This window comes from Microchirus variegatus (assembly GCF_963457635.1).
Source record: "Microchirus variegatus genome assembly, chromosome: 8".
NCBI lineage: Eukaryota > Metazoa > Chordata > Actinopteri > Pleuronectiformes > Soleidae > Microchirus > Microchirus variegatus.
In genome coordinates, this window is record NC_139809.1 from 10,501,186 (window position 1) to 10,514,879 (window position 13,694).

A 13,694-nucleotide genomic window follows, 5' to 3' on the forward strand; every position below is an offset into this window, starting at 1 on the left:
TCTAAAGGATTTTGTTGACATGAACTTGACACGTGGGACACGTCAGATGTTTTTTTCCGCTGTTTAGAAAAAGCTTCACTTCACTCTGTGGTGGAGATTAAGGGCTATTTGATTTTGATAAAGAACTGATTTTAGACTTAAATTCTTCAGTTTGCAGCTGGGGAAACAAACAGGAGTCCTCACTCTGATCGAGGAGAGGAAACAGACTTTTGCAGAGAACATGGAGCACCTCCTGGTGGACAGGTATCGACAGTGCAGCTTGTGTGTGTGGAGAAACGTTGCCATTATTTCCACGAATGTAGCCAATTTGTAGCTTTTTGATACAGATGTGTGTTGTACAAATGTAGAGTTTTACATTGAAATTATTTATCAATAAACAGTTAAAATGTAGGGAAAGCGTTTACTCGCCATCTTTCTTTACGTGTCGAGACAATAAAGGTCAATATAAAGATAGAAATATTCAATAAACTTAAGGCTGAAAACGTCTGGAATTAAAAACCTGTTGCTGATTAAGTCAGTGGCGCTTTTAAGGTTTAAATTCAACAGATGGCTCAAAAATAATAATTTAAAAAAATCTAATTTACAATCTGAGATTAACAGAGTTGTACCGTTTCTTTAAAAGAACTTAAATTAATGGACTAAATTAAATACAAATATTTTTGTTTGACAGTTGATACACAGGTAACTTCAATAGCTCAATCATTTTTTTAAAACATAGCAGATATTGAAACTCGTAGGATAATTCAAATGCAGGTTTGGTGCCAATAAAAAAATAAGTAAAAAGTGTTGTTACAGATAAATAATGTTATGTGAAAATTCTTTTTAAGCTGATCCACATTTTGAAAACGTTACGATTATTTTATAGGTCGTATCTGTGGAAATTATGTTTGTAACTTTAAGTCATTGAATTGAATGACAATGACAATGTTTTATATACTGGAGAAAATCAAATTGTGTCAAAAATGTTCATTCTGCTGCTCAGTCCCTGTATAATCAGTACCAAAGTTCTTAAATATTCAATATTAGCAACACTGTGTTTAGCACAACCCAACTGTTATTGCTACACAGCAGTCATAAACAGTCAAAAAAACAATAGATTTGAATTTCAGCCAGAATTTCTAGCAGCTAAAGGGGTTAAGTGTCTGATTGTCATAAATCTACCTCTAAAAGTCATCGTTTATAGAAGAGATCATTGACCTAAATGCAACACAGATTTTGCTTCTACATATTGGCACATTTTGTTCCTTTTATTGTCATTTCCAGTATGTAATTGTTCAGATTCTGAGATAAGCTGGACCCACCAGTACATTGACCTGTTAAAGTTTAACAATATATTAAGCTCTCAAACTTCAGTTTCAGCTCTAAAAATGCAGCAAATAACAGAAATGCACACCAAGGTTTTCTGTAACAAAGGAATTGTATTCTATTCAGCAGATATAATTCGGTTCTTCTTTGGCTGAAACTTCACCCAACAAATTTAAAAAGAACAAATCCATTCAATAGTTTGCTTGTTTTTTTTATACATATTCCTGCAACTGCACAAACAAACACAGTCTCCTCAGAGGTTGTGATTGTTTGTGCTTCAAACACTTACATACCACTGACGCAGCATCAGGGCAAAGATTTGTGCATAAAACAAATCAAAAGTGACCAGCTGACACCGTATGTACGCTGAAATGTTGTCAAAAACTACAGAAAAAAAAAAAACTTAATAGACACAAGCAAAATATTTAAAATGGTTAAAAATCAAAATGATCAATTTGTTCAGCTCGACCTTCTTCCTCATTACAAAGAAGGCGTGTGTCAGTCCAGAGGGGGAGAGTCGTCCTGCCTTCATGAAATAAATAAAAGGAATTATCAGTCTGTACACGCAGTATAAATACACACCATTTACATTCATTTCATGAATAGTGAAATATGCTCGTTGTTTCTGAACTTATTCGCCCCCTCCTCTCTATTTCAGCCCATAATGTAACATTAAACTAAACACCAAAGAAGTGTTGAGGAGACAAATGTGATGATGTGGTGAACCCACTGCTCGTAATTCTGGGAATAATCTGAGGGTCTGAATTATTAACTTTTAAAAATGGTCACACCCCAGGCTCCGTAAATGTGAATAGAAACATGAGTCAGTTTTTGCACCTGGGACGTGAAAAAAGCGTCTTATTGGACAGTCATCTTCCAGCTCTACACAGCCTGCTGTTTATCCTGAGCTGGGCTGCTCTCCTCAGCCTCCACTCCTTTCTCCTGGTTCCAGTGCCTGAGGCCCTCAGGCAGACTCGTGTCCTCCTCGAAGCTCCCCGTCCCCTCCACGAACTCCTCGTACGTGGACTTCTCTTCAAAGGGCCGTGGACCTAACAGCTCTAACATGTCGGCCTTGTCCAGGACCTCCCTCTCCAGGAGACGCTTTCCTACCTGAGGAGGAAATCAGGGTTGAATACTGTCAATTTAAATCCTACATTTCTACCATTCCTCTGAATGGAACAGAATTGTTTTTTTATGTTGAAAAAGCATCCAAAAAAGATAAATACCTAAGTGTTTATGAAGCTCTTCAGCATTGATAGTAAAGACGATTTTGGTAAAATAATTGAGTTTCCTGACATAATGTGTTTGCAATTCGAGAAGGATTTTTGTTATAGATTTAAAAACAAAAACAGGGCATTATCACTTGCTAAATTATGACTTATTCCCTTTTTTTAAACTAGCATAGAACAGCCTGTGCGATTTGACAATTTCACATTGTGATTTCGAGATGACTGTTCAGTCCTAGTAAAAGCTACAGGAAGTGACTTCTAATCATTAGTGTGATAATAAAATGTTCAGACTGACGTAGCCACACAAGCACGGTGTTTTCACCCAAAAACAGCTGAGCCTGATTTGGGTACATACAGAAAATGCAGGTTATGCATCACCACTGTGCTGCTTATACAGTCTAAGATTTAACGTATATTAATTCTCGTTCATGGTCCACAGTTCTAGTTTAGCATTGGACACAAAAAAACTGGCATCATCCCATCCCTAATTCATTCAAATTCCAAGTTAAACTTAAGCAGGTGTAGTATTAGAGAGCCTCACCTTATCCACCAGGTCCTTCTTGTCCTTGATGAGCTGCAGAGTGTGTTCATACGCCCGATCCACCAGCTCTCTGACCTCCGCGTCGATCAGCTCAGCCGTGGCCTCGCTGTACGGTTTCTCCATGACCATCTCGCCCTGCCGGGGCAGATCGAACGACACCTGTCCGACCTTGTCGCTCATACCAAACTGCACCACCTGAGGAGCCAGGAGGAGAACGAGCGGTCAGCGTTCTACAGAGCAAAGAGCCGAACAGATCCAGAGAACCCTGCAGATGTGTAGTCGTGTACCTGAGCATAGGCGGACTGTGTGACTTTCTTCAAGTCGTCCTGAGCGCCAGTCGTGATGCGGTCAAAGAAGACCTGCTCGGCCACGCGGCCTCCCAGCATCATGCACATCCTGTCAAACAGCTGCTCTCTGCTGTACAGGTACTGCTCTCTGGGCAGGTACTGAGCGTAACCCAGACCCTTCCCACGTGGGATGATCGACACCTGAACATCAAGAAAAATGTGTTGTGTTGTGTTTGTTTAACAAAGCTTTTTATTTTTCCTTTACAGCAGCAGCAGTATTTATTTCTCCAGTTGTGGCAGGATTTAATGGAATTATTTTCTCTTAGTCCTGATGCATTTATTCCCTTTGATTTTAAATGAGACTCATAGTGATTCATTTCCAATATTAATTAACATTATTCAGATTTTATAGATATGATTTTTGCCTATAAAATATGAAGGAACTGAAAACTGTCCATCATAATCATCATTCTACATGAATTTGTTTCAAAAACTGAGGGAGAAATATCTTTACTGCAGTAGTGTAAACTTGATTGTCAGTCGGTGTAAGTTCTACCTTCAGCAGCGGGTCTGCGTGCTGCAGGAACCAGCCCACGATGGCGTGACCGGCCTCATGATACGCCACAGTCTTTTTCTCTGTGGGCTGTAGGACTTGAGTCCTCTTCTCCAGACCTGAAGATGGACACAAAACAAAGGACTATGAGATAGAACACAAACATCTATTGACTGTACTGTGCAGCACTGTGTGACATGAGTTAGGAAAAGCGCATGTTCAAAGATGAAAAACGACTTTGACACTGACCTCCGATGACTCTGTCGATGGCCTGTTCAAAGTGTTTGGCGTTGACAGACGGGCTCAGGTATCTGGCAGCGATCAGAGCAGCCTCGTTGCAGACGTTGGCGATATCAGCTCCTGATTCAGAGACGTGGACAAAATTAATCCAAGACACAATCAATCTATCTAATCTAAAATTCATATTTTTACAACTAAAACTTAAATATACTGGGCTTTCATTAATCAAACAAACAATGGAATAAATACATTTGTGAGCAACTCCACTGTTAACTTTACCATTTATAGATAGTAAATTATAGTAAGCAGTAAATTGATATCAATAATGCAGCCTTTACAGACCGGTGAATCCTGGCGTAGCAGCGGCCATCTTCCTGGCGAGCGTATCTTTGTCCATGTTTGGGTCCAGTTTGATTGGTCGAAGGTGAACTTTAAAAATGGACGCCCTTCCCTTGATGTCCGGAGGACCTGAGACCAGAGAGGAGAAGAAGCAGCCTTCAGTCAGGTGTTCAAGGATCAACACAGCATCTGCAAAAATACTCAGGATACACAAGCATCTCCTGCGTTTGCAGCACTAATGCATGCAAATATATTTTTTTCCACTCTTTTCTTAACCCTAATGTTTAATGTTACTGGAACAATGGACCAGGCTGTGCAGAATGTTAACGGTGTGTATTTATATAGCGCTATTCTAGTCTTGATGACCACTCAAACGCATTCACTCACACTTTCATACAACACATCTATGTGTTCTATCACTCATCTTTCATACCCATGTCAGGAGCAACGTGGGGTTAAGTGTCTTGCCAAAGGACACATCGGCACTAGTGGAGCCAGGAATCGAATCCACAACCTTCAAGTTGAAAGACGACTCGCTGTGTTCAGGTTTTACTAACTCTACCTATGTGGATCTGTCTGTCGAAGCGGCCTGGTCTCATTAGAGCGGGATCCAGAACGTCAGGTCTGTTTGTTCCAGCCAGAACCACCACATTAGTCGCTGTGTTAAAACCTGTATAAAAACACACAACATGTACAAATGTAACCGTCACAACAAAAGCCTTCAGGTTTGAAAGTAGAGCAATCCTTCGTCTTGTGTTGTGTTGTTTTTCAGCCTACCGTCCATCTCCACCAGCAGCTGGTTCAGCGTGTTCTCCTGTTCACTCTGACCACCGAAGTTACCTCCTCCTCTCTTCCTCCCTACAGCATCGATCTCATCGATGAAGAGGATGCAGGGGGCGTTCTTCCTCGCCATGGCGAACATGTCTCTCACCTTTAGGGGGAGGACACTCGGTGTAAATCAACAACAACAACAACAACTACACGAGTGGATCACCTCGTATCTCATTCTTCACTCACCCTGGCTGGACCGACGCCCACAAACATCTCCAGGAACTCGGAGCCATTGACTGTGATAAAGGGGACATTGGCTTCTCCAGCTGTGGCTTTGGCCAGCAGCGTCTTTCCTGTACCAGGAGGACCAGACAACACCGCACCCTGGGATATCACACACAAAAGATCAAAGTCATTTAATGTCTACTCTGGACAGTGAACTGTACAACTTCAGGAAATATAGGATATATTAAATGTTACTCTTCAAAAGCACTGAATGGTCTTGAACCCAAAACACATCCTAGACTTATTAGTTCCCTATGAAGCATCCAGAGCTCTAAGATCACCAGGAACAGGTTCACTGTGTGTTTCCCAGATGCAGAACCAAACAAAGTGAAGCAGCATTGAGTTATTCTGCTCCTCACCTGTGAACAACCGTCCTGAATACCTGCGGTCTGCTCAGACCGTTTTTGATATGCGTGCCATTAGCTATTCTGGTGCTCGTATTCAAGTGTGTTTACTCTTTACTCTAGGTTGTAAAGTCATTGGCTGCCATTATTTCCTTTTAAAACATCCGTTTTCAGCTTGCATGAATCTAGGGATAGCTAAGACCATGAAGGATCAACCCATTAGATAATTTATTGCTCAGGGATGGAAAGACATTTGTCTGCTGCAACCAACTAGCCTTAAAAGGAAATGGCTCCTGAATTGAGACATGACTAACATTATTTTCTGTCAACAAACACAAATTATACAGAAAAATACTACTAACAGCACTACTTAGTAAATATTAAAGTGGGGAGCACACCTTGGGTATCTTGGCGCCAAGGTCCTGGTACTGCTGTGGGTTCTTCAGGAAGTTGACAAACTCAAGGATCTCCAGTTTGGCCTCTTCACAGCCAGCGACATCCTTGAACTTCACATCGATGCTGTCCTTCATCATTTTTGCCGTTGACTCGCTCATGCTGAAGGGCCCGCCCCTCCCGCCCCCTGCGCCTCCACCCATTGTCCCTCGCCTCACAGTGAACAGGAGGAAACCAATCAGCAGCAGGGTGGGGAGCATGCTCATGAGAAAAGAGCTGTGGCAACAGAGGGGAAATAAAATGTTGATTGTTGCGTTTCCTAGCCTCAAAAAACATTTTTCTCAATTGTTGAAAAGGGAGGAGAGGGTTACACTGCAGTATGTTTGTGTTAAACTCACCCATCACTCTCTGTGCTGTACACCACAGTGGCTCGGCGTGACGGCTCCAAGCCGAGCTCCATGTGCGCCATCTCCAGGTTTCTCTCAAACGTGTCCACGCTGCCAATGTTGAACCAAACGTAGCTCTACACATGGATTTTTACATCAATAATAATTACAATTTAAACAGGACATGCATTGGCCTTGTGGTTTTAGAATTCTGCCTTTACACACGCCCCACATATTTTGATGCTTTAAAGACACCATTTTCCCCCCCACCTAAATCATTAAATTAGTCAGGTTTCGGTTTGTTTCTGCTCACCGTATTAGCGTCACCTCCTGGTACAAGGATGACTCTGACGTACTGTTTGTTGATGACCTCCAACCGGTCGACCTGCACAGAAAATGTTAAAAATATAATACTATAAGACTCAATTTGAAGTTGTTTATTTATACATTTGCTTTTTGCTAAATATTATTAGTAAATTCAGGACCATCTTTCCCATGAATGTTACGAGGTAACTTGGAATCATGCCTGGCCTGAAGAGAATAATTCAACATATCCCAAAATAAAGATCTAAGAGTGTGTCTCACCAGGCCTCTGCCCAGGTATTTGTGAACAAAGTCCTTCCAACTGATCTCTCTGCCATTGTCTCTGAAGTAGAAGAAGAGCAGCGCTGAACTAACTCCGGCCACGGTGATCGCCATGTAACGGAAATCCTTCTCATCCCAGGGGAAGTCACCCTGAAGGGCAGAAGGTGTAGATGTTAAAACAGGAACAGGTTATACAACCCTGAAGGTCAGATGATACATGGAGCATCACAAACCTTCTGCATCCGGCTCCACCAGTCTTTTCCTGCACCACCTCCTTTCTTCCCTCCCCCTGATCTTCCTCCTCCTCCTCCATCTGAAACTCAGATTATTGTTTTTTATTAAATATCTGTCAATTAAATAACCCACATTTTCCATATTTCAAAATACATGTGGACTTAAATCCTGTGTAAAAGAAAATGTAAACATTTGCATTTTTTTCCATATCTTCTGATTATCGTATTTATCACAACATATTTGCTGATTTGTATTTACATTCCAGTATGCATAGTGAAGCATGCGATATGTAGGATATATATGTTTTGAATTGTATCAGATTTTACATTTTTATCCGTCCGAGATCTGTTCCAGTGATATTGACCATTATCGGACCAATATTAATAATCTTGCACAACAGAAATGTATAAATACCAAACAAATATAATAACAGGTATATTCTAGCATAAAGCTACAGGAGGATCTTTAATAAAAACTGACATTAAATTCAAATATATATAACAGAATATTCCTGCAGGTTAATGTGTTTTTAAGATTTAAGATGTTGTGGGTCGACGTGCAAACATTCCACTTCTCACCTTTTGGTTCTGTAGAGTACAGCCGCCGTTGGGCTGACTGGAATCTGCTCCTCAACAGGAAGTTAGCTGGAGTCCGACAGACATTCTGCAAAAAGAAAACACCCACAGAGTCACTGTCAGTACTGTCAGCCAAGTTCACTTTACAGCCACAACATTAGGCTGGTAAACAAACACACTCTAGGTCACATTTTTCTAATAATACCTGACCTTGTAAACTGCGGTCACCTCAGTGGGCAGTGAAATAATTATGTTATTTCTGAACGACAGCCAAAGGAAAGCAGTCAACCTTGTTGACACTATTTTGTATACTTTCAGTCGGAAACTGGTTTGTTATGAAATACTAAGTAAACATGGTAAACACTACAGATTCTTTAAAAACAGTCTTGAGTTAACAGTTTGAGGTTCTTTTTTCTGTTCCATTATCCACACTGTTGTAGCAGCACAATACTGAGCTATTTTAGAATCACATAGTATTAGTGCCCACATGTCTTGAACCATAGTATACAATATTTATTATATGGTATAGATGAAAAATGCTTTTAAATTGAACAGTTTTCCATCCCGTGCTGTGGTAAACTCTGCAATCATTCATGTCATGTTATGTTATTTTACCTAACATGTCCAAATGTCCACTGAAAAAGTTAAGTAATTCACGAGGGACAAAACAAAAAATCCATAGTTCTGTGAAATTACTTATTCTGAAAATTCAACTAGGAGGTAAGAATGAGGCAGCGGCTTGTGTGGATCATCCAAAAGGTTAGTTTCATACTTTCATTAGAGTGGAACCCCTCATTCATGCATTGAGTAGCACTGGAAAAGAGACATTAAACCCCTGAACTGTCGACATAATTTTCCTACTACTGAGTCCATTCGTCTTAAGTATTTTTATCATGTTCCTGCCAATGAGGACTTGAACCTCCATCACTTGCACTGAAATTACTGTTGGTAATATTTTAGCCTAGAGAAGGGGCCGAATGAACAAATCCAGCTACGTATAACGATTTGAATGTACAAATGAAACCATGATTGTGGTTATACATTCACCATCCACTTTATTAAGTACACCCATCAAATCAGCCAATCACATTGCAGCAACACATCAACATGGTCAAGGCAACCAGCTGAGGTTTAGACCAAGTATCAGAATGAATGAAAAGGGTGATTTAAGTGACTCTCTTGTTAGTACCAGAAGGACTGAACAGGTAACCCTAACCACAAACATTAGGGTTTACAGAGAATTATACAGAAAAACGGAAATGTGCACAGAGTGGCAGTTCTCTGGGCTAAAATACCTGGTTCATGCCAAAGGTTAGAGGAGAAAGCCCAGACTGTTTTGAGTTGATCGAAAAGAACAGTAATTCACTGAACCACAACATACACAGAAAACCATCTATGAACACACAAAACATCTATCGTGGGACATTGATGGGCCACAGTAGCAGAAGATCACGCCAGGTGCTGCTCCTGCCACTTCACATAATATCCGGTATATCTAATTAAGTAATTGTTGGATTTATCTTTGACAAAACAGACAAAAAAAAGAAACAGCAAATAGTCAATATAGATACTTTGCATATGAGAAAAACGTAATTAAAGTGGTGATACTACATGGTGTAAAACTATGTCAACACTGCCAGACCCTGAATTGCAATTTCTTTATATAATAGAGTACAATAATAAAATGAGAAAATAAATAAAACGTTCTAAAAAAAAAAGATTTTAGGAGTGTAATAGATAACAAATAAAAGAGTATATGTAATGACCCAATCACTCATATTTTCTGTTAATACTGGAGTAGAAAATGACAGCGTTGATCATAAATAATAAGTAATGTCTAGTATAAGCTAAATCACAAATACACCAAACTACTAAATACACCTTACAAAACCTGTACGATTACGTCACCAAATGGTGACACAGCATTAACGGTAGCCACATGCGTGCTATGTTTTCATACAGATAAAATCGTCGTATAAGGTAAGTTTTGTTTACGCGGACTCGTGCCGAATCAAAAACGATATTATATACAATTAGTATGAGGTCTTAGACTGTTTCCTATGCTATCCCACCTTGTTGTTAAACACACAAACACTGTGCTACACTTTACGGCTGAAATTTCTTCAGATAAGCCGATTTGAGCTGGAAATAAGCTGTCGTGAAAGGTTTAAATGACCCGACGTTGGTGATGAGACACGTACAATTCATATAAATGCAGTAAAACGTCCACGTTAACTTACCGCGGTACAGAAGTTATTGTATCCGGCTGTGAAGAGCCGTCCTGCCCTCAGAGCAGAGAGCCGAGCCCGGGTTCCTCCAGCCCGACACAGAGGCAAAACCGCCGCCGAGAGGAGCCTCAGGCACTGAGACATCCTCCCTCTGCCGTATGCCCAGTATTATATTCAAAAATAAAACTATTTATTTGAATTTCCTCAGTGAAGTTCACTGATATCATGCAGCTAATGTAGTTGAGTAACAGCGTGAATGTCGAGATTTTACATCATCATGCGACGCCGATGATGTGAAGGCCCGAGGGGTGGTCTCTGTAGCGCCTGCCTGAAATCATTATGAGAATACATCCTTTTTTTGTTTTATTATCATTTTTTAATGTAGTCTGAAGCTCAAAATGAGAATGAATGAATGTATATATTATTAAATTAAAAAAAACACGTATTTGATACAAAATCGTGTTTGATGATTAGTATTACATTCAGGAATGAAATTAGCCACGTCTTTGCTTTTACTGTTATTTGATTGGTCAGTTGGTCTGACTCTGTTATTTCCATACATCCATGGTTACTTAACTTCATTCTCATTTTTCACATTACATCTCATCATCACAAATATCTAATTCCTCTCATACACTTTAACGTTAATTGTGAAAAGTTATAATTAGTCATAATTATCTTTAAACTCGATGTTAAAAGCCGCCCGTACTCGTCTGTGCTGAGTGAGCAACCTATCTTTGGCCAGCAGAGGTCGTGCTCTCCCAATTATCCCTGCTTGCTTGACCATAATAAAATGATTCGCCAATGAAAACGGTGAGTTGGTTCCCAGTTAAGTATCCATTAAACGTCCATACAATGCAACACGTGTTTTAATAAGAGGTAAAGACAAAGAAAGGTGGCAAATCCTTAATCTCAAATAGCTGGGAAATAAAAGTAATTTATTTTTGCTTAAGTAATGAAAACTCAAAACAATCATATACAAAACCAGAGTTAAAACAATGCAAAATAATGTGTACTGCATTTTAGTATTATTAGTATATTAGTATGCTTTTTATACTCATAATGATGCAACCTTATACTTATGTCAATATGTCAAATTTGAATTTGTCGCTGTAGTTTTTGTATTTCCAGACCTCATCCTGAAATGGTAAATGTCTTCTTTAGTTTCTGACTACAGCAGTTGTGATTAGTGTCAATTAGTGTCAAACATATGACCTTTTAAATACAAATTGTTGACATGAAGCCCTCAGCTTCCTCTGTATGTGCTGTAGGAAAAGCGGCTCATAAGCAGAGGAAGGTGGAATCTCTTCCCAGGGTCTGTGATGGTGAACACAACCTGTAAAAACACAAACACACACAGAAGTGCTGATGATAAAATAACAGCTTTGTTTTATTTCTGTATTGGAAATATGCTGCACAAATGTAAGCCAATAAACCACAATTCAATTCGATAACATACTGTAAATGTGAGCTATATCTCGAACCTCACCTCTACATAGGGGAAGGAGGAGGTCTGGCCCCGACTCTCCCAGTATGAACCAGTCTCAAAGCGCAGCTTATACATGCCAGAAGTGAAAGCTTCTTGGCTGATGAGTCCTGCGCAGCGACCATCTTCATTTGTTGTCCTAAAAAGCATTATGATGAACGATCACACATGGCATATTATTATCTATATTCAAGGACAATCTAAACGCATTACAGGAAAGGTTCTTGTTTTTTTAAAAGTGTGCTTGTACTGTATGAGGTACTGGACTGATTTTTAGCTAATTAACAACATGCTCACCCAGTAAAATCTCTGCCTGCTAAAGTGCCACTTTGTCTTGCTGTTAGACTACTTTTTCCAACTGGAAGATGAACTGTGTGCCCCTCACTCCCTGCACAGAAGTCCACTGAGAAAATCAGCCTCTTTACATTAAAGCACACAGGAGTTGTTGATCCACTGCTGCTTCCATCAATAAATAAATGTGTTGTTTTGTGTTTGAAAGCCTTTGTTCAGAATTACTTAAGAGACACAAACTTATCAAGGGAGGCAGGAGAAGTCCAGCAGCTCTGATGTTCCGGTGAGCTTAAAAAAATGCAAATTTTCCCTATGGACTTTTGTGTGAGAGATTGAGCTGTTTACAAAGCTGTTTCCAGCCAGAAAATGCTGTCAAATAGTGAGATTAAGTTCTGCAAAGATATTATAAGCTTGAGCAGGTATAGATTTGTTTATTTAAGCCTTTTATTCAGTAGCTAAAATCAGTTATTCCTGGTGTCCCTGCTGGCAGTGCACATATTCTGACATCAGCACTGACACACTTCAAAACACCTGAACTATAACTTTAATGATGTGTGAAAACAACACACATTTATAGCGTTTTAACCTTTTCTTTCACTACAGTTTTCGGCAGTCAAACTTTACCCGACTCCCAGCATGCTCCAGATCTTCAGCTCAGAGTCGAGTCGATGCAGACTGACAGCCATCTTGGATGCTGGGATGCCATCTCCCGTGTTCAGCACATGAGTGGTCAGAGGGCTGGACGCTGCTGCAGCCATGGCTCTGTCACTGTTACAGTCACAACTGGCTTCACAGCATGGAACAACAACAAGAAATAAGTAACTTTGCTCAGTTTATATCATAAAATATATACATTCAACACTATTATCCTTCCCCCAATGAAATAATCTCAAGAAAATCAATGGTTGACCAAGAGATTAAAGCCATTTGCTTCGTAGGTAAACAAACAGGTCAGGACTTTACTCTCACTAACCCACCACCCCAAACTCAAACATCTACTGACATCCATTTGTCAGCTGACATTCTCTATAAAAAAGGAAAAAGAAATCTAAACACACAAAAGCACAGTTGTTGTGCTTATGAAGAGACCAACCAGACTGACCAACTTTGAACTGCACCCTGTTCAGCAAAACTAAAGAGTAGAGTTATAATAACAGCGACGTGCTGAAAATGAGAATGATAACGAGAGAAATGAGAGACAGAGATTGGTCCGAGTTTGTCTTCAGATCACTCAAAATACTGGTCGATCATAATCCAGTTCTAGTACATTAATGAGTCCCAGTGAGATTCTGTGTATATTCTGATGTTAGAGAAGACTTACCCTGTGTAAATACTCTGTTCTGAAGCTGCAGTCAACTCATTCACTTCCAAAAACTGAAGAAAAACAACAACCAGCCATTTGTAAAAAACAAGCAGCTACACACGCCCACAGCCTGCCCTGCTGGTTTCAAAGGTTGTCTGGAGTCTAATCAATGACTACGACCTGCTGAGAGGACTGTTTCACTTCAGTGAAGCGTGCCATTAACTTACAGATAATACACACATTTGACTCCAAATACAAAACTCAGAGGAGCTGCAGCACCAAAATCATTTATGTGCTAAATACTTGATTAGAGCCAAGG

General features: G+C 39.9%; 2 protein-coding genes across 4 annotated transcripts; both read right to left on the reverse strand.

Annotated features, from left to right (window-relative positions):
- Window positions 1–1,436: 1,436 nt before the first annotated feature.
- Window positions 1,437–10,529, reverse strand: afg3l1 (AFG3-like AAA ATPase 1). Of its 3 annotated transcripts, none has more exons than XM_083893339.1 (17): window positions 10,308–10,529; window positions 8,071–8,155; window positions 7,492–7,571; window positions 7,259–7,408; window positions 6,987–7,058; window positions 6,686–6,810; window positions 6,293–6,563; window positions 5,512–5,649; window positions 5,272–5,425; window positions 5,057–5,164; window positions 4,498–4,623; window positions 4,165–4,275; window positions 3,919–4,034; window positions 3,363–3,563; window positions 3,076–3,270; window positions 2,143–2,415; window positions 1,437–1,831 (listed from the first exon to the last, which is right to left on the reverse strand). In XM_083893339.1, the coding sequence occupies exons 1-16, from the start codon at window positions 10,437–10,439 to the stop codon at window positions 2,188–2,190; spliced, it is 2,292 nt and encodes a 763-aa protein (XP_083749465.1). In that variant the 5' UTR covers window positions 10,440–10,529; the 3' UTR covers window positions 1,437–1,831; window positions 2,143–2,187. The 3 variants fall into 3 exon arrangements, with proteins under 3 accessions (XP_083749465.1, XP_083749464.1, XP_083749466.1); XM_083893340.1 differs by having other exon boundaries at window positions 1,816–1,827; XM_083893338.1 differs by having other exon boundaries at window positions 1,437–2,415.
- Window positions 10,530–11,541: 1,012 nt separating this feature from the next.
- On the reverse strand, window positions 11,542–12,830 carry LOC310930435 (5-hydroxyisourate hydrolase-like; the record flags this gene model as incomplete). The annotated part of the gene is made up of 3 exons (XM_083893414.1): window positions 11,542–11,631; window positions 11,785–11,920; window positions 12,697–12,830. 3 exons carry the CDS (start codon window positions 12,828–12,830, stop codon window positions 11,542–11,544), a joined length of 360 nt encoding a protein of 119 aa, XP_083749540.1.
- Window positions 12,831–13,694: the final 864 nt, after the last annotated feature.